This window comes from Nycticebus coucang, chromosome 9 (assembly GCF_027406575.1).
Source record: "Nycticebus coucang isolate mNycCou1 chromosome 9, mNycCou1.pri, whole genome shotgun sequence".
Taxonomy (NCBI): domain Eukaryota; kingdom Metazoa; phylum Chordata; class Mammalia; order Primates; family Lorisidae; genus Nycticebus; species Nycticebus coucang.
The window spans coordinates 77,901,400-77,923,136 of NC_069788.1; the positions used below are offsets into that span (position 1 = coordinate 77,901,400).

Here is a 21,737-nt window from a genome sequence, read left to right on the forward strand (position 1 = left end):
CTTACCTCCAAGGATAGCGAGTCCAGCGCTTGAGGGGGTGGTCGTCTCTTATCTCGGTGGAACCCCCAAATGTAAGGGCCTCAGAGAGCCCTCGGATTGAGAAGAACACCCAATCAAACGCGGAGCCGATCCTTGATGCAAAAGCAGGAGGAATTTATTCGAGTGCAGCACCCGGACGGACCGTTTTACAAGAGTCCGCCCCGGTTTGGGGTTTCAGGCCCCTTTTAAAGGAACAAACCAACCGCATAGCCCACGCGCAGATGGGGCAGTTGGGCAGTTTCAGCGGTTACAGCGTTCCGGAAGACATAGCCTAGCCCACACGCAGGTGGGGCAGTTATCCAACTGTCTGTGGATAGTTGAGTCATCTTAGTAGGGGGGGTTGGCCTAGTTCTGATATCCTAACAATTGCAACTCCTCTTTTCTTCTGAATTCCATTTGCCTGAAAAGTTGTCTTCCAACCCTTGACTTGGAGCTTTAATTTGTCTTTTGAAGCCAGGTGTGTTTCTTGCAGACAGCAAATGGATGGCTTGTGTTTTTTAATCCAGTCAACCAATCTATGTCTCTTCAGTGGGGAATTCAAGCCATTAACATTTATTGAGATAATTGATAAGTGTGGTAGTATTCTATTCGTCTTATTTTGTGAGAGTCCATTGCTTAGTTTTATCTTTTGCATCAGTGTGGAGGTTTGGTTCTGTCCTTTAATTTCTGAGTTCTTACTTTGCTGCTGATCCATTATGGTGGTCAGTGTGCAGAACAGGTTGAAGTATTTCCTGTAGAGCTGGTCTTGTTGTGGCGAATTTCCTCAATGTTTGTATATCCGTAAATGATTTGATTTCTCCATCAATTTTGAAGCTTAGCAGGGTATAGAATTCTGGGCTGGAAATTGTTTTGTTTAAGTAGATTAAAGGTAGATGACCATTGTCTTCTTGCTTGGAAAGTTTCATTAGAGAAGTCTGCGGTCACTCTGATGGATTTGCCCCTGTAGGTCAACTGGCGCTTACTCCCGGCAGCTTGCAGAATCTTTTCTTTTGTCTTGACTTTGGACAGGTTCATCACAATGTGTCTTGGAGAAGCTCCGTTAGAGTTGAGGCGACCTGGGGTCCGATATCCCTCTGAAAGCAGTGTGTCAGAATCTTTGGTGATATTTGGGAAATTTTCTTTTATAATATTCTCTAGTATGGCTTCCATTCCTCTGGGGCATTCTTCTTCCCCTTCTGGGATTCCTATAACTCGTATGTTGGAACGCTTCATAAAGTCCCATAATTCTGACAGTGAACGTTCTGCTTTCTCTCTCTTCTTTTCTGCCTCTTTTACTGTCTGAGTTATCTCAAAAACTTTGTCTTCTATCTCTGAAATTCTTTCTTCTGCATGGTCTAACCTGTTGCTGATACTTTCCATTGCGTCTTTAAGTTCCCTGATTGACTGTTTCATTTCCTTCAGCTCTGCTATATCCTTTTTATATTCTTCATATCGTTCATCTCTGATTTGATTCTGTTTTTGGATTTCCTTTTGGTTATTTTCCACTTTATTAGCAGTTTCCTTCATTGTTTCCATCATTTCTTTCATTGTTTTCAACATGTGTATTCTAAATTCCCTTTCTGTCATTCCTAACATTTCTGTATAGGTGGAATCCTCTGCAGTAGCTACCTCATGGTCCCTTGGCGGGGTTGTTCTGGACTGGTTCTTCATGTTGCCTGGAGTTTTCTGCTGATTCTTCCTCATGGGTGATTTCTTTGATCTGTTTCCTTGCCCTAATTTTCCTTTCACTTCCTCTTGCTCTTTAAGTTCTCGTGCCTGTGGACTAAGGGTTACAGGACCAGAAGGGTGAGAAGGTTGAAGAGCAAAAAAGGGATGAAAGAAAGGAGGACCGAGTGATAAGGAAAAAAAAGAAAAATAGAGAAAGTAGAGGGGGTGGGTAAAAGGAATATTGACAAAAAGAAGAGAGGCACAGAATGAGGGAGACAGAGCAATATAGGTGTACAGTAGGGTACTTTGATACAACCTGAAAAAAAAAGAACACCTTCTGGGGGTGCCCAGTTGGGTGGTTCCCTTGAGGTCAGCAGCTCTTTGCTAACCTGATCAGACACAGTACCCCACCTCCACCAAGTAGAGAGGAAAGACAAAAATGCTATAAATCAAACCAAAACAAGCAAACAGAAAACTTTACGGGATAAAATTGGCTGGAAAAACCAAATAATAGAGGTAGAACCACTAACAAAAATGAAGTTCTAATTATTGAAAAAGGCAGCAATGGGAAATTATAATTAAACTAGAAAAATTGAGAAAGAAAAAGGATCTGTATGGAAAAGGTTGAACTTAAAAAACAAAACAACAATCCACAACATCAAAATAAACAAAAAAAACAACTAACCCCCCCCCCCCCCGCAAAAAAAAAACCCAACCAAAAACAAAGCAGTATGTATATGTTATTGAATATTGTCTGGGCAACACGTGGTCTTCTGGGGTATGAGATGTTAATCACAGTTCTGATATGACTGGAGGCTGCTAGTTTCTCAAACCCCAGCATGTAGACACCCTAAATCTCTCTTCAGCCCACTTAAAAGGCACTTTGAACTTGTTCACTTACTGAGCAGAAGCTTTCTGAGGGAAGTGCTTGTTGCTGGAATCACTGCTGAAGTGGCTATCCAGTTACCCTGTGTGTCAAAACTGGTCTCCCTCTGCCCCCGAGGGTTAGGGCTGCAAGGCGGCTCAGACCCTGCCCTTAGGCTACTTGGTCGCTGGGTTACCAGCTCCTACCCAATTCCAGGTCTGCGACCCTGAGGGCAGAGCTTGCTGGGGCAGGTCGCTCACAATGTCTGCCTGTGATCCAGAGCCAAACACTATTAGCTCCGTCTGGCTCAGCGGCTCAGACTGGGGCCCTAGACAAAGGCCAAAGTTCTCCGCACTCCTGCTCAGGCTCTCCCCAAGGCAGTTCAGCTGAATGCCAAGTCCAAAGACACCAAAACTGTTCACAGGTACGCCTTTCTGGTTTGCTGTCTCGCTGCTACTGAACTTACAGTTGTGGGCGGGTTTAGACGGATTGAACACACACGACCACTTGCCGGTTTTCCACTGTTTAGTCCTCCTCTTGGGGTCCAGAAGTCTCCCTGTATCCTCTCAGGGGTGATGATAGGCAGATCCCACCAGCCAGAGATGCCTGGAGTCCTATATCCCCAGACTCATGGTGCCCAGATGCAAGGAAGCTGTTACTCGGCTGCCATCTTGCTCCACCTTATATATATTGATGTTTTTTAATATGGCAGATTTTCTTGTTGTATTGCCTCACCTGAAATTTTATTTACATTCTATCAATGCTAGCATAACTCATAAACTCAGTCTTAGAACTGTTTAAACTAAAAACTTTTTAATTGGTCTCTTTCTTATGAATATACATTTATGTAGTTACTCTCTTTTTTTTTAGTTTTATGTGTTTATATCGAAATTGTGACCCAAAATAATTCTAGAAATGTGTGTGAGTCTGCGTGCCTGCTTTTGGCAGTGGCTGTTTACTTACAATCTTTGTTCTCAGTCTCAGACTTTGAAAATCAGAGTATTAAAAGACATAGTCATAAAAGAACTAAGAAATCTTAACTTTTCATTGAGACTTAATTATAGATAACCATTAACATTTTAATGTAATAATTTTAATAATGGTTAATTAACATTTATCAGATCTTGTTAACAATCATTACCTGGATTTTCTCCTTTAAACATCAAACCTGCCTGTTAATTACCATTATTATCTTTATTTTACAAGGAAGGACATGATGATATTCTTTACATTTCTGTAGTGATTTATGTTCTTCCATGCCATTTCATCTACATTAGTATACCCTGTGGTTCGACATGGCAAGTATTAATATGCAAGTAGCTTACAAAGGAGACTGTAACTTCAGATGTGTTAAATGGTTTGTATAAGATACACAATTTAGTAACTGACAGAGCTGGCTTCCTGCAGTTGATACAAGGGCTAACCTTTCTTAGTCTACTCCTCTAACTAACTAGGGACCTATAGTTTATGGTTCTTTGAAAGCAAGTATTTATTTAAAATAATTATGGGGGTCACATTATCTGTATGTGTTGTAATTTATAACCACTGAGGTCATCTCAACAGAGGAGGGATTCTACCTGCCTTGGACTGTGGCTTAGGGAACATCCCATGGTTTATAAGCCAGATTGTCCTGACTTGGGCCAGTGCTCTGGGTCTCTGTGCCTCTCACTTTCTATCGCTGGCAGTTACCTCTCTACTCCCATCCCTTATATTCTATGCTTTATGTAAGTCTCTGCTAAACACAGTCTTGTGTTAACATGGAGTAAAAATGGGAGGGAAATTTTAAAAAGAATCATTTTAAGCCTCTCCTAAAAATTAACTAGTGAAATGTAATTGCTAAAATGTTTAAAATTAATCTGAGAGTGTAATTAGGAAAACAATTTTATTTATAGTAACAGTTAATTACTGTTAATACTAAAAACAATATTTAGGAACAAATTTAATGGAAGTGTAAAATCATTCTCTGAAAAGTTCTAGACATTGTTGAGAAAAAATTTTTAAAGCCATAAGTGGAAAGACATTTATGTTCATAGATCTGAAAATATAACACTGTTGTGATGGAGATACTCTCTAAATTTATCAGATTTAACAAAATCCCTATCAAAATTCCAGTAGGTATTTTTGCAGAAATCAGCAAGCTAATCCTGAAATTCATACGTAAATTGAAGGCACAGAGGATAACTCTATCTTTTAAAAGAATAAAGTTGGAAAACTCTCACTGATTTTAACATTTACCTCAAAGCTACAATGATCAAGACTGTTTCACTGTCCTAAGGGTATATATATAGATCAGTGGAATAGAATTGAAGTCATAAATTATCCTTCACATTTATTTTTTGACAAAGGTACCAAGATAGTTCATTGGGAAAGAACAGTCATCTCAGCAAATAATACTGAAACAGGAGGACAGTATTCAGATGAATGAAGTTCAACCCTTTCATTATGCCATTCACAAAAATTTGCTGAAAATGGATCAAAAATCTAGATGTAGAAGAAAAACTATAAGATTCATAAAAGAAAATATAGGGGCACATCTCCATTGTTATTTTGGGTTAACAAAGCCTTCTTAGATATAACACCAAAAGCACATTCTACAATTACAAAAATAGACAATTAGGGAGGCGGAGCAAGATGGCAGCCGAGTAACAGCTTCCTTGCATCTGGGCACCGTGAGTCTGGGGAGATAGGACTCCAGACATCTCTGGCTGGTGGGAACTGCCTATCATCACTCCTATGAAAATACAGGGAGTCAGCGAGAGACTTCTGGACCCCAAGAGGAGGACTAAAACAGTGGAAAGCCGGCAAGTGGTCGCGTGTGTTCAATCCGTCTAAACCCGCCCACAACTGTAAGTTCAGTAGCAGCGAGACTGCAAACCACAAAGGCCTTACCTGTGAACTGTTTTGATGTCCTTGGACTTGGCACTGAGTTGAACTGCCTTGGGGAAGGCCTGAGCGGGAGTGCGGAGAACTTTGGCCGTTGTCTAGGGCCCCAGTCTGAGCCGCTGAGCCAGACGGAGCTGATAGTGTTTGGCGGTGGGTCACACGGATCCATTGTCAGTGATCTGCCCCAGCAAGCTCTGCCCTCAGGGTCGCAGAGCTAGAAACGGGTGGGAGCTGGTAACCCAGCAACCAAGTAGCCTAAGGGTGGGGTCTGAGCCGCCTTGCAGCCCTAACCCTCAGGGGCAGAGTGAGATCGGTTTTGGCACACTGAGTAAGTGCATAGCCACTTCAGCAGCGATTCCAGCGAGAAAGCTGGGAAAGCTTCTGCTCAGCAAGTTTACAAGTTCAAAGTGCCTTTTAAGTAGGCTGAAGAGAGATTTAGGGTGTCTACCTGCTGGGGTTTGAGAAATCAGCAGCCTCCAGTCGTATCAGAACTGTGACTAACATCTCATACCCCAGAAGACCACGTGTTGCCCAGACAATATTCAATAACATATACAAACTGCTTTGTTTTTGGTTGTGTATTTTTTTCTTCTTTTTGTTTTTGGTTTGGTTGTTTTTTTTGTTTGTTTATTTTGACGTTGCTGATGTTCTTTTGTTTTTTTAATTTCAATCTTTTCCACACAGATCCCTTTTTCTTTCTCAATTTTCCTAGTTTAATTATAATTTCCCATTGCTGCCTTTTTTAATAACTTCAACTTCATTTTTGCTAGTGTTTCTACCGATATAATTTGGTTTTTCACCCAATTTTATCCCCGTAAAGTTTTCTGTTTGCTTCTTTTGGTTTGATTTAAAGCATTTTTGTCTTTCCTCTCTACTTGGTGGAGGTGGGGTACTGTGTCTGATCAGGTTAGCAAAGAGCTGCTGACCTCAAGGGAACCACGCAACTGGGCACCCCCAGAAGGTGGGGTTTTTTAAGGTTGTGTCAAAGTACCCTACTGTACACCTATATTGCCCTGTCTCCCTCTTTCTGTGCCTCTCTTCTTTTTGTCAATATTCCTTATACCCACCCCCTCTCCTTTCTCTATCTTTCTTTTTTTCTTATCACTTGGTCCTCCTTTCTTTCATCCCCTTTTTTTGCTCTTCAACCTTCTCACCCTTCTGGTCCTATAACCCTTAGTCCACAGGCACAAGAACTTAAAGAGCAAGAGGAAGTGAAAGGAAAATTAGGGCAAGGAAACAGATAAAAGAAATCACTCATGAGGAAGAATCAGCAGAAAACTCCAGGCAACATGAAGAACCAGTCTAGAACAACCCCACCAAGGGACCATGAGGTAGCTACTGCAGATGATTCCACCAGTATAGAAATGTTAGGAATGACAGAAAGGGAATTTAGAATACACATGTTGAAAACAATGAAAGAAATGATGGAAACAATGAAGGAAATTGCTAATAAAGTGGAAAATAACCAAAAGGAAATCCAAAAACAGAATCAAATAAGAGATGAACGATATGAAGAATATAAAAAGGATATAGCAGACCTGAAGGAACTGAAACAGTCAATTAGGGAACTTAAAGATACAATGGAAAGTATCAGCAACAGGTTAGACCATGCAGAAGAAAGAATTTCAGAGGTAGAAGACAAAGTTCTTGAGATAACTCAGACAGTAAAAGAGGCAGAAAAGAAGAGAGAGAAAGCAGAACGTTCACTGTCAGAATTATGGGACTTTATGAAGCGTTCCAACATACGAGTTATAGGAATTCCAGAAGGGGAAGAAGAATGCCCCAGAGGAATGGAAGCCATACTAGAGAATATTATAAAAGAAAATTTCCCAAACATCACCAAAGAGTCTGACACACTGCTTTCAGAGGGCTATCGGACCCCGGGTCGCCTCAACTCTAACCGAGCTTCTCCAAGACACATTGTGATGAACCTGTCCAAAGTCAAGACAAAAGAAAAGATTCTGCAAGCTGCCAGGAGTAAGCGCCAGTTGACCTACAGGGGCAAATCCATCAGAGTGACCGCAGACTTCTCTAATGAAACTTTCCAAGCAAGAAGACAATGGTCATCTACCTTTAATCTACTTAAACAGAACAATTTTCAGCCCAGAATTCTGTACCCTGCTAAGCTAAGCTTCAGAATTGACGGAGAAATCAAATCATTTACGGATATACAAACATTGAGGAAATTCGCCACAACAAGACCAGCTCTACAGGAAATACTTCAACCTGTTCTGCACACTGACCACCACAATGGATCAGCAGCAAAGTAAGAACTCAGAAATCAAAGGACAAAACCTAACCTCCACACTGATGCAAAAGATAAAATTAAGCAATGGACTCTCACCAAATAAGACGAATAGAATACTACCACACTTATCAATTATCTCAATAAATGTTAATGGCCTGAATTCCCCACTGAAGAGACATAGATTGGCTGACTGGATTAAAAAACACAAGCCATCCATTTGCTGTCTGCAAGAAACACACCTGGCCTCAAAAGACAAATTAAAGCTCCGAGTCAAGGGTTGGAAGACAATTTTTCAGGCAAACGGAATTCAGAAGAAAAGAGGAGTTGCAATCTTATTTTCAGATACATGTGGATTTAAAGCAACTAAAGTCAAAAAAGACAAAGATGGTCACTTTATATTGGTCAAGGGAAAACTACAACAAGAAGACATTTCCATTCTAAATATTTATGCACCCAATTTAAATGCTCCCAGATTCTTGAAGCAGACCTTACTCAGTCTGAGCAATATGATATCTGATAATACCATCATAACAGGGGACTTTAACACACCTCTTACAGAGCTGGACAGATCCTCTAAACAGAAATTAAACAAAGATGTAAGAGATTTAAATGAGACCCTAGAACAACTATGCTTGATAGATGCATATAGAACACTCCACCCCAAAGATAAAGAATATACATTCTTCTCACCACCCCATGGAACATTCTCCAAAATTGATCATATCCTGGGACACAAAACAAATATCAACAGAATCAGAAGAATTGAAATTTTACCTTGTATCTTTTCAGACCATAAGGCACTAAAGGTGGAACTCAACTCTAACAAAAATGCTCAAGCCCACCCAAAGGCATGGAAATTAAACAATCTTCTGTTGAATAACAGATGGGTGAAGGAAGAAATAAAACAGGAAATCATTAACTTCCTTGAGCATAACAACAATGAAGACACAAGCTACCAAAACCTGTGGGATACTGCAAAAGCAGTTTTGAGAGGAAAATTCATCGCTTTAGATGCCTACATTCGAAAAACAGAAAGAGAGCACATCAACAATCTCACAAGAGATCTTATGGAATTGGAAAAAGAAGAACAATCTAAGCCTAAACTCAGTAGAAGAAAAGAAATATCCAAAATCAAATCAGAGATCAATGAAATTGAAAACAAAAGAATCATTCAGAAAATTAATGAAACAAGGAGTTGGTTTTTTGAAAAAATAAATAAAATAGATAAACCATTAGCCAGACTAACTAGAAATAGAAAAGTAAAATCTCTAATAACCTCAATCAGAAACGATAAAGGGGAAATAACAACTGATCCCACAGAGATACAAGAGATCATCTCTGAATACTACCAGAAACTCTATGCCCAGAAATTTGACAATGTGAAGGAAATGGATCAATATTTGGAATCACACCCTCTCCCTAGACTTAGCCAGGAAGAAATAGACCTCCTGAACAGACCAATTTCAAGCACTGAGATCAAAGAAACAATAAAAAAGCTTCCAACTAAAAAATGCCCTGGTCCAGATGGCTTCACTCCAGAATTCTATCAAACCTTCAAGGAAGAGCTTATTCCTGTACTGCAGAAATTATTCCAAAAAACTGAGGAAGAAGGAATCTTCCCCAACACATTCTATGAAGCAAACATCACCCTGATACCAAAACCAGGAAAAGACCCAAACAAAAAGGAGAATTTCAGACCAATCTCACTCATGAACATAGACGCAAAAATTCTCAACAAAATCCTAGCCAATAGATTACAGCTTATCATCAAAAAAGTCATTCATCATGATCAAGTAGGCTTCATCCCAGGGATGCAAGGCTGGTTTAACATACGCAAGTCTATAAACGTTATCCACCATATTAACAGAGGCAAAAATAAAGATCACATGATCCTCTCAATAGATGCAGAAAAAGCATTTGATAAAATCCAGCATCCCTTTCTAATTAGAACACTGAAGAGTATAGGCATAGGTGGCACATTTCTAAAACTGATTGAAGCTATCTATGACAAACCCACAGCCAATATTTTACTGAATGGAGTAAAACTGAAAGCTTTTCCTCTTAGAACTGGAACCAGACAAGGTTGTCCTCTGTCACCTTTACTATTCAACGTAGTGCTGGAAGTTCTAGCCAATACAATTAGGCAAGACAAGGAAATAAAGGGAATCCAAATGGGAGCAGAGGAGGTCAAACTCTCCCTCTTTGCTGACGACATGATCTTATACTTAGAGAACCCCAAAGACTCAACCACAAGACTCCTAGAAGTCATCAAAAAATACAGTAATGTTTCAGGATATAAAATCAATGTCCACAAGTCAGTAGCTTTTGTATACACCAATAACAGTCAAGATGAGAAGCTAATTAAGGACACAACTCCCTTCACCATAGTTTCAAAGAAAATGAAATACCTAGGAATATACCTAACGAAGGAGGTGAAGGACCTCTATAAAGAAAACTATGAAATCCTCAGAAAGGAAATAGCAGAGGATATTAACAAATGGAAGAACATACCATGCTCATGGATGGGAAGAATCAACATTGTTAAAATGTCTATACTTCCCAAAGCTATCTACCTATTCAATGCCATTCCTATCAAAGTATCTACATCGTACTTTCAAGATTTGGAAAAAATGATTCTGCGTTTTGTATGGAACCGGAAAAAACCCCGTATAGCTAAGGCAGTTCTTAGTAACAAAAATAAAGCTGGGGGCGTCAGCATACCAGATTTTAGTCTGTACTACAAAGCCATAGTGCTCAAGACAGCATGGTACTGGCACAAAAACAGAGACATAGACACTTGGAATCGAATTGAACACCAAGAAATGAAACTAACATCTTACAACCACCTAATCTTTGATAAACCAAACAAGAACTTACCTTGGGGGAAAGACTCCCTATTCAATAAATGGTGTTGGGAGAACTGGATGTCTACATGTAAAAGACTGAAACTGGACCCACACCTTTCCCCACTCACAAAAATTGATTCGAGATGGATAAAGGACTTAAATTTAAGGCATGAAACAATAAAAATCCTCAAAGAAAGCATAGGAAAAACACTGGAAGATATTGGCCTGGGGGAAGACTTCATGAAGAAGACTGCCATGGCAATTGCAACAACATCAAAAATAAACAAATGGGACTTCATTAAACTGAAAAGCTTCTGTACAGCTAAGGAGACAATAACCAAAGCAAAGAGACAACCTACACAATGGGAAAGGATATTTGCATATTTTCAATCAGACAAAAGCTTGATAACCAGGATCTATAGAGAACTCAAATTAATCCACATGAAAAAAGTCAACAATCCCTTATATCAATGGGCAAGAGACATGAATAGAACTTTCTCTAAAGATGACAGACGAATGGCTAACAAACATATGAAAAAATGTTCATCATCTCTATATATTAGAGAAATGCAAATCAAAACAACCCTGAGATATCATCTAACCCCAGTGAGAATGGCCCACATCTCAAAATCTCAAAACTGCAGATGCTGGCGTGGATGTGGAGAGAAGGGAACACTTTTACACTGCTGGTGGGACTGCAAACTAGTACAACCTTTCTGGAAGGAAGTATGGAGAAACCTCAAAGCACTCAACCTAGACCTCCCATTCGATCCTGCAATCCCATTACTGGGCATCTACCCAGAAGGAAAAAAATCCTTTTATCATAAGGACACTTGTACTAGACTGTTTATGGCAGCTCAATTTACCATTGCCAAAATGTGGAAACAGCCTAAATGCCCACCAACCCAGGAATGGATTAACAAGCTGTGGTATATGTATACCATGGAATACTATTCAGCTATTAAAAAAAATGGAGACTTTACATCCTTCGTATTAACCTGGATGGAAGTGGAAGACATTATTCTTAGTAAAGCATCACAAGAATGGAGAAGCATGAATCCTATGTACTCAATCTTGATATGAGGACAATTAATGACAATTAAGTTTATGGGGGGGGGAAAGCAGAAAGAGGGATGGAGGGAGGAGGGTGGGGCCTTAGTGTGTGTCACACTTTATGAGGGCAAGACATGATTGCAAGAGGGACTTTACCTAACAATTGCAATCAGTGTAACTGGCTTATTGTACCCTCAATGAATCCCCAACAATAAAAAAAAAAAAAAAATAGACAATTAGACTTTATCAAAATTAAAAAAAAAAATCTGTGCCTCAAAGGGCACTATCAAGAAAGTGAAAAGGCAACTTCAGAATGAGGGAAAATATTTGCAAGTTTAATGTCTGGTAAGGGACTTGGTAAAACCAATTAAAAAATGGGCAAAGAATCTGAATAGACATTTCTCCAAATAAGATATACAAATGGCCAGTAAGCACATGGAAAGATAGATGCTCCTTATTATTAGTTATCAGAGAAATGCAAATCAAAACTTCAGTGAAATACCACTGGGTATCCACTAGGATGATTACAGATTAAAAGACCATAACAAGTTTGGGGAGGATGTGCAGAAATCGGACTTCCATTTTACTGCTGGTGGGAATGTAAAGTGGTGCAGCCACTTTGGAAAATAGTCTGCAGTTCCTCAATAGATTAACCACAGAGTTACCACAAGAGCCAGTAATTCTACCATCAGGCACTAATATGTCCCCCTGCCTCAAATTCATGGCCACACAAATACTTGTACAGGAATGCTCAGTGTTACTCAAAATAGCCAAAAAATAGAAACAATGCATATGTTCACCTGCTGATGAGTGGATACATAAAATATGATATATCCATACAATACAGTATTATTGGGCTATAATGAAAAGGAGTGATGTACTGATTCAAACTACAACATTGATAAGCCTTGAAAATGTTACGCTAAGTGGAACAAGCCAGTCATAGAACATCAGATATTATATGATCGCATTTATATGAAGTATCCAGAATAGGGAACTCTATAGAGATAAAAAGTAGATTAGCAGTGGCCTAGGGTTATGGAGCGTGGGGAGAAAGGATGAGTGACTGCTAAAGGGTATAGTGTTTCTCTTTAGGGTGATAATTCTAAAATTGATTGTGGTGCTTGCTGTACAACTCTGTGAATATATTAAAACCCATTGACATATGTACTTTAATGAGTTATGTGGTTTGTGAATTATATCTCAATATAGCTGCTTTAAATAATAACAAAGTTAAATTTTAAAAACCAGAAATTTTATTTAATTTTGGCTTTTTGTCCAAGAACTTCTGGATATAGATAAGAAAGGATACATATTTGTAGCATGACATTAGAGTTTGGACAATGTTGGAGGCTGGACTTTGTAGTCAGTTATGTAGATCTGGATTCGAATCCTATTTTAGAATGACCAGTTTACGTAGCTTCACTGAACTTCAGTTTCTTCATGTACAAAATGGGAGTATTAATAGTTCTTAGCCCATGGATTGTTCTGAAAATTAAATGTTACGCCTTCTAAGAGCTTAGCACAGTGCTCACAGGGTTAGCCATCATTGGATGTGCCGTGATCATAGGAAGGTTGTGGTGAGGTTTCAGCCAGAAAGGCCCTTCTGCATCTTTGCCCTTGGTGTTTCTTCTGCCCGGGGTGCCATCCTTGTTTTTCAGCTTGATTAATCCCTTCACGGCCTCACTATTAGATTTAATTCAGGCTCCTTTTCCAGTGGTCATTTCCCAGGTGTCCACCACCTTACAAGCCCCAGGTGTTTTCCTCCTTGCAAACTAGTCATTTTGCTGGGTTCAGCACTCGGTTATTTGCCCACCTGCCCCTCTGTATGCTGCCTGAGAGCAGAAGCTGCTTGTTTATTCCCAGATCTCCCATGTCCAGCTCAGTGCTTGGTGCTTATTGGATGCTCAGTTAATACTGGGAGAAAGAATAAATAAATTGTGGGAACAAGCTAGATGCTTTTGTGGGACTTCTAAACATTAGATTACTGTGGATAGGTTAATCTGAACTATGTTGTGTTGGGAACTTCAAATAATAATTTGGCATCACTGCTATACTAGTTTACCTAGTAGACTTTGTGGTAATAATACAGTCCTGACATTGAAAGAAAGATAAACATCAAAAACCCTAAATTTACTTACAAATTTAAATTTGACTGTTGTAAGTCAATAGAAACGAGAAAATTTAAAAAATACCAATGAGTAATAGGTTTAAAAGATTTTGTTTAGTAAGTATTTCTTCATTTTGAAAAGCTCTTTAAAAAAGTACCTCTGTATGTTTTATAAACTTCTGTGGAAAGTGGAAACTTTGGATTTCTTAATGCACGCAATGAATTGATAAGGGAAATTGAAAATTTGGATTCCCATGGTAGTCCCATTGTATTTTTTAATGACATGACATTGGTATGATGTATATACCGAGTTTGTGTATAGGTCAATCTAATATGTGTTTGAACTTGTCCTAGGACATGTTCTTGTTCTAGAAATTTGAACTTTCTTCAGTGTCCAACACCTTTCATCTATTGTTTCAAAATATGTGGACAATGTTAAACAGCCATTTCTGTGAATGACACTTAGTGAAGTTAGAAGATGGTATTATAATAAGGACAGCATTGCAAAAGAGAAACTTGACTAGCCAACATGTCATACTTTTTATGTGTATAGTAACTTCTAAATAAGAATGAGTCCCACTATTTTAACAGAAAGGCAACTCAAATAAATCCTTTAACTTTTTTGTTTCCTTTACTAGTTATACCCTGTGAACTCATGTAGTTTCTCCTTTTTTCTCCATGAGCCCCCAAATAACTTTATTAATAGTAATCTATGATGTTTGTGTTCTTAAAAAAAAAATCAGGGTGGTCTTAGATGTGTCGTCCACTCTGGCATTTCCCTTTATACAACCCTTTGAATATTCTGTTTAAAATTTGGCAATCTGACAACTTTTCCTTGGCCTAATGCCTGGGTCGCATATTGAAGCAGCAAATTAGGAATGTTAAGACATCCTCCAAAGAAAAATGTTTGTTATGAAAGTAGAGCTGATGTGACACTTAGAATTAGAGCTTCTTAACTTGTCTAAATGACAGTTAATGATCTTTTCTCTTTTTCTTTCCTTTTATTATTTTAAATGGCAGAGGTGAAAAATGCCCAAGGCTGAGATTGGGCTTGGTTCACCATACTATAAATGTCAAATGTACTCCACTGATAATATATCTTTTGCCTCTTTTTAGGAGCTAATTTTGTTACTCGAAAAATTAGCCGTTCAGTAGCTAAGATTTACCTTGGACAACTGGAATGCTTCAGTCTGGGAAATCTGGATGCCAAACGAGATTGGGGCCATGCCAAGGACTACGTGGAGGTAGGAACTAACTAATTCCCTTCTTTAATGTACCGGTATCTTTTGATGTTTTCAGTGCTAGACCTTCAGTGAGAAAGCATGACCACCCAGATGTGGCACACAAACCTTTGCTAATGCAGGTGTTGAGACTCATGCTACTTCCCATGTAGTCTTGATGGTTTGGAGTACACATAGCTTACACTAGATATTGAAATCTTTCACAAGTGTTCTTTTAGTTTTTAAAAACCAAGGTGCTGTTTAGTGCTGTAGATGATGGGTAGATGCGAGGAATGCTTGAGTGTTACTCTTCTTTCCTTCCTAAAGCTTCTTACCCCCATCCTCTTTTACCTTCTCTCTTCCTAATACACACATGACTAACTATCGAAGAATTTGGGAGTTATAAAAGTATTAGTTCTTAAATCTTCAAGAAATAGTACCCAATTTCAATTTATATAATCCAGGTCTTTCATATTTACATTATTCTACTAAATTCTACCAAGAGTAAGGTTCTTATGGAACTCTTGCTTTCTGCCACTGAAGAGTCTGGGTAATACGCTACACACTTCTTAATGTGTAGCATTCACCAATGAGCTGTGCTCATTAAATAAGAGAAAGAGAGAGAGATGTGAATAATGGTACTATTGTAGGATAATGGTAGGAATTAAAGGTAAATTTAGATTTTCGTTGTTGGGATTCCTATATGCATTAAGTTTTGGTTTCAGTTACGTATGTATACATATGAGTAGAGTGGTTTTTTCTTTATTATAAACAAATGGTTACATTTTACTTTGCTCTGATTAGCTTGGTTTTAAAGATCCATACTGTGGCCAACATGAAAGAGCATGGTAGTAATGTTGTCCTTTTTCCGGGTATTGCCTGTCCTTGTTCAGGTGCTCACAGATTTCCTGTGATCACATGACTATTTTGTCTCAAATGATTCCTCTATGGGAAACCGGATCTGGCTTCCTTGTTCATCCATGGGATTCAAAAACAAACTTGAACATTTACAAAAGAAAGCAAAATTTGTACTTTTCTTGCTAACACGGGTTGGCTTCACCTGTGATTTTATTTTTGTTTGTTAACAGTTAAAAATGTATGTGTACTTGAACATCTGATTTATACTGATTTATATTATGGACAAAAAAGTTTCTGACTTTAAATTTTGAACAGTGCAGCATTTAGATCTTTTAAATATGTTATTCTAAGCTATAATTACAAAGAAGCATTTTATGGCAGCAATCCTTAGGTATATTTTAAGGATGTTACATCAAAAAGTATATAGGTCCACAGTTGTAGAAAGTAAGAGAAAGGAAATGTTGGCAGAAAAAACTGAAACTTTATTTTGTGTAACCTAATAGCCTCTCCTACCGAAAAATACGAGGCTTGTTTTGTGAAAATTGATACATTATTTTTTCAGTAATGTCGTTTTGTTGTATGGTGTTTTAGCTACCTGCATACTCTTAGGGCTATGAAGTAAGTAATAGGTACTCCTCTCTATCCAAACTCTTCTCCAGACCCAAGATTCACAATGATTAAGTTTCATTCCTTTTTTTTCTTTTTTTACACTTAGGTGAAAAAGTTTATATTGGAATTCAGAAATCAAATAGATTTTGATGGCAGGAAAATGCTATACCAAAATGTTGACAAATATGTAACTGGTTATGTTATTTTCTTCTTTATACTTTCTATATATTCCATGTATTGAAATGAACCTTTGCAATAAGGGTAGAGAGAATGACATAAAAAATCTAACAAAAAGAATGAGATGGTTAAACAAGTAATGAGAAAGTCTTATGAACTAGAGGATCTGGAAGCAAGGCTGTCATTTCACTTCCCAGATGCCAAGGCTAGTGCTGCTGTGGGGTGTAGTCTAAATCTTGGCACAAAGGGCCTACATTTGAATTCATATAAAATAAAAATACTTCATAAACATTTTGGCTCAAATACTTTAAAAAGGTAATCCCAAATTAAGCCATTTTTGTTATTGGTGTCAGTACAGTGTGCCCAGAAGCCAGAATATCCACACAAGAGTAAAACTTTCTAGGCTTTTAATAAAAGTGTGAAGTTGTCTGATTCCATAGAGAGACACATGTACTAACTTAAGTCGTTCTCCTTGGTATCCAAGACTGGATTTGTTCCACAGTACAAATGGCTTTTGTATATTAAGGATTCTCCTGGGGTTCAAATACATTGATGTTGTAAGAAGCATTTTGTAGTTCCCCTTTATGTGTTCTGAAAGAAGTCTAAATGTCTTGATTTCTGAAAAGGTACCATTTTTAAATAAGAATTTATAATTTGCTACTCTCCATTTTAAGAAATATCATTCCTTGCAATTTTATTTTTTATATATATTTTTAAATTAAATCATTTTATTAGTGACTCAAGGAAGTGGATTAAAACACTGGATGGGGGACTGAGTATCTGATTAATATGTAGTTTACATGTTAACTCAAAAATATTTGATGTCAGAATGAAAGACTGTCAAAACAGGTTAGAAAACTATGTTTTTAATCAGAGTAATTGCTAAGAGAATTTCTTTTTATATTTATATACATATAATTATTGTCCCTTCCATACATTTTTTTTTAATTGTTGAGGATTCGCTGAAGGTACACAGAACCAGGTTACATTGATTGCTTTTGTTAGATAAGGACCCTCTTATATTTGTGTCCCACCCCCAAAAGTGTACCACACCCCTTGACCTCCCCACTCCCTCCCTCCTTTCCTTTCTCAACTCTCCCAATCCCCCACTGTGTACTAGGACCTTAATTGTCCTCATATCAGAATTGAGTACATGGGATTCTTCTGTCTCATTCTTGTGATGCTTTACTAAGAATAATGTGTTCCATATCCATCCAGGTTAATACAAAGGATGTAAAGATTCCATCTTTTTTAGTGGCTGAATAGTATTCCATGGTGTACATATACCACAGCTTCTTAATCCAGTCCTGGGTTGGTGGGCATTTAGGCTGTTTCCACATTTTAGCGATTGTAAATTAAACTGTGATAAGCAGGCCAGTCTTTATGGTAAAAGAATGTTTTTTTTTCTTTTCTTATGGGTAAATGTCCAGTAATGGTATTGCAAGATCAAATGGGAGGTCTAGTTTGAGTTATTTGAGGGTTCTCCATACGTCCTTCCAAAAAAGGTTGTATTGGTTTACAGTGCCACCAGCAGTGTAAAAGTGTTACACTCCTTAGCCCTAGACAAGTTGTTATATCTTAATTTACCCATCTGTAAAACAGGCATAATAATACCACTTTAAAAAATAAATATACTATTAATGTGCTATACATATATGATTAGAGTTTACCTGTCTTATAAATATTTTTGCAATAATTTAGATCAAATCATTTCCTGTTGCTGAGTATGATTCATTAACATTCATTTACAGCCTTTCTTTCTAGATCAAAAAGTATTTAAAAAAAACTCAATTTAATTCAAGTTGGAGGGAAGAGTGAGGAGGCAGAGGAAAAGAGGAAGAAAGATTGACGTGCTTCCACCCAGTGGGCACAATGTGTGGGTATATGGCACACCTCATGTGTATGGGACACAATTACAACAGGGACTTTACCTAACAGACACAAACATTATAACCTAATCATTTAGATCCTCATATTAATCTGAAATTTAAAAAAAGTATTTCAACGAAATGAAAAAAATATAGAAAAACCATATTAATTATTGTATATTTCAGAATAAAAAAGTCATAATCAGATATTTTCAATGTTTTATTATAAACATTTTTAAACATACAGAATAATTGAATAAATTTTACCATGGATAACCACCAGCCAAATTCTATAATTAACATCTGCAATTACTGTTGCATTTTGAAAAAAAAAGTACTATTTAAACAATTGCTATGGTGTCAATGGCTAACAGCTGTAAATATTTGCACAAACACACGTGCTCAAACATTTGCATTTCTTATGGGATATAGTTATATAGCAATTTAAACTTTCAAGAATATTTTTCTTAAATATTTTCCTGATTCCTCCAGGAGTTTTCATGCCTGCTTCCCTCCTGGTATTGATGAGAACAGTACATTTGGGACACATATGCCATAGTCCAGCAAACTTGAATATTCTAGCAGTGGTGTCCAAAAAAAATAAAGGAGAGAACATCTGTCTTCTCTGGGTGACATTGTTCATTTAGCGTATATTCTGTTGAGGGCGGCACCAGTGGCTGAAGGAGTAGGGCCGTGGCCCCGTATACCAGAGGTGGCGGGTTCAAACCCAGCCCTGTTCAAAAACTGCAACACCAACAAAAACAAAGACAAAAACCTCCCACATATTCTGTTGAACCTGCTATGGTCATGGTTTCAGTTGCTATAAATGAAAGTTTTCTAAGCTTTGTTGAAACACATCTCAGCGTAGAAAATGCTGTATTCCACGAAGTTAAGCAGATTTCTTTATCAGAGGACTGACTTCTCAAAACTTATGATATGTGAATGTGTACTACAGCCAGATAAGATTGATACAGGGTTTCCTTAATTATTTGACCTTGGAACTCTTTGAATGAAAAATTAGTATTAATATCTAGCTGTAAAGAGTTGGGAAATGGTACCATCTGCTTAAATAAAATCTATGGTAACAGTCTGGTTAATACAGTCCCACTGTGGTCTCACTTTCATAAAAGTATCTAGAGCACAACTATAGCCAGAAAATATTGAGAGATGAGTTAGTTAGTAGAGGCCAGGCCAGAAGTATCTTTTAAGATTTTTACCCATTACAAAAAGGTCCCTTGCTCTTGTGAGACACAAATAGTCAAACTCTTTCCAGGACTCAGCAAAAGCCATTTATAAAGTGGTAAGAGGTTTTCCTGGCAAGAACTAACCTTATTAATGTTCTTGAAGAGTTCTACAAGCAATGCAGGGAAGGTTCACATCATTAGAAATGGGCTTTGAAGTTTATCTGAATTTAACATTGTATTTCCCCACCTGTTTTTGGACAACGAACACAGACTAAATAACAATTAAGCTTCCTACTGAATGTTAGGCACTTACTTCGTGCCAGAAACTTTTGAGGACTTTATATATTATTATATTATATATAAACCACAACAGTCCTAAAAGGTATATACACATTCTCATTGAATGGGTGGAAGGGCATGAGAATTAGAGAGTTCCAATGACATATTTGCTCAATGTCATGGCCAATAAAGGTGAATGAAGCAAGAACCCCAGCCCAGGCCTGACACCTCAGCCATGCAAATAGCAACTGATATGTGCCAATGTGAGAAGACTGTGCACGTTAGCAGGAGGATCTGGGTAACATTCCACTTCCTTACAGACAGAAAATTAAGCTTTTGTCTCTTTTCTCTTCCAGCTGTTTAAGGTCTTAAGGGAAGAGAAACATATGAAAGACAAGGGCTGATTGAGATGCCTGTCAATCTCCCTAAACCCATGATACTGGCTGTGTCAGGCAAATATGCAAAGGGTGTTTGGGGAAAATATGTAGTTAGGGCTCTATCCCCTTTAAACGAGTTAACCTTCATTATAGCCTTCAGTTCTCAGCTGAACAGAGACCTGGAGGAAGCAGGAAAGCTGGCAGGGTTTTGAGAGTATAATAGACGGAGCTGGGGAGAATTAACCACTGTTTCCCAATCCTTTCTTTCCTCTCTGTCCATTTGCTACTAGCATTTTGCTTCCTGTGTTAACACAAATCTGGAAGGAAGATGTATCAGTTAGACTTTCTGAGATCTTATTGAAGGGAAATGTGCTTGTTGCAACATCACCAACAAACTTCTTTTGTTTATATGCAAGAACATAACATATAAAAGTAGCATCTTTTTATGTTTCAGTTATCTAAAGTGCTAATGGTGTCAGCATCCAATCTTTAATAAAGCTTTACTTAAAAGAAGCAGAGGGTGAGGTTGTATTTATTTCATAAAGTGGCAGAGGGGCAGACAAAACAGAACTGTGTGGAGATCCGGTCTTAACAGTGTCATTCCTGCCCTTCTTGTGCAGAGGGAGACATTACATAGAAACCTGCAGAAAGTTCCCAGGGGAGTTTCCTAGAAAATCTACTCTAATGAATCTTTCCCAATTAACTGTTAGTTAGGAAGAAAAGTCATGATAAGATCGCTACTTCACAAATCTAATCCTATTTTCTTACTCGGGAGCCTATGATGTTCTTGCTTGGGAGGAAAATATGTCAGTGGCCTGCTTATTGAATGTGTTGTAATACTCATCATTTTTTTATTTAGACTTTTTATATTGACTAGTGAGGTATTGATGATTGTTTTCACTGTGTGTGTGTGTGTGTGTGGGGGGTCTTCTTACCTGCTAGGAGGCTATATAATTTAATACAGTTTAAAAAAAATATTCCAAGGATAAAAATGAAAATAACTAAGTAGTTTCTCCTTTATCTGTATTTAAAAGAACATGGTTTCTAATAAACCAAACATTTATAGGAAGGCAACTCAAGGGACTATCTTAATGAAAGAAAATGAAAGAATGTTCTTATTTGTAGGAAAAGAAAAGCTTGTAACAGTTTCCTGCATCTTTGAAACCTAAAATGTTTAGACTGTCCAACTATTCCTGTTCCAAAAGAGTGTAATATTTATACTTAAGTGAAAAAAAATCTCATTTCTCTATATAACAAAGTCAAGTTGCTATTTCCCCCTTTTTTTCTTCATTCTATCATCTGTGGTTGTGCTTTAAATGTTTTACAGAAGATTTTTAAGTTTTCAGTGTATTATTTAAAATCAGGTAAGAAAAATACAGAAAGTAACCATTCCCTATGTCATCTGGCCAGATCTTGCTTGGTTGGAATGACATCACAGTAGTGGCCATGCCCAAATCAGAAACTGTATTCCCTG

General features: G+C 37.8%; 1 protein-coding gene across 2 annotated transcripts in view; it reads left to right on the plus strand.

The window, feature by feature from the left end:
• Positions 1–21,737, plus strand: part of GMDS (GDP-mannose 4,6-dehydratase) — a 657,290-nt gene that overhangs the window by 307,985 nt on the left and 327,568 nt on the right. For both annotated transcript variants that reach the window (XM_053601624.1, XM_053601623.1), the window contains exon 7: positions 14,808–14,935. In XM_053601624.1, the coding sequence (XP_053457599.1) occupies positions 14,808–14,935 (128 nt within the window). The remainder of the gene's footprint in view (positions 1–14,807; positions 14,936–21,737) is intronic.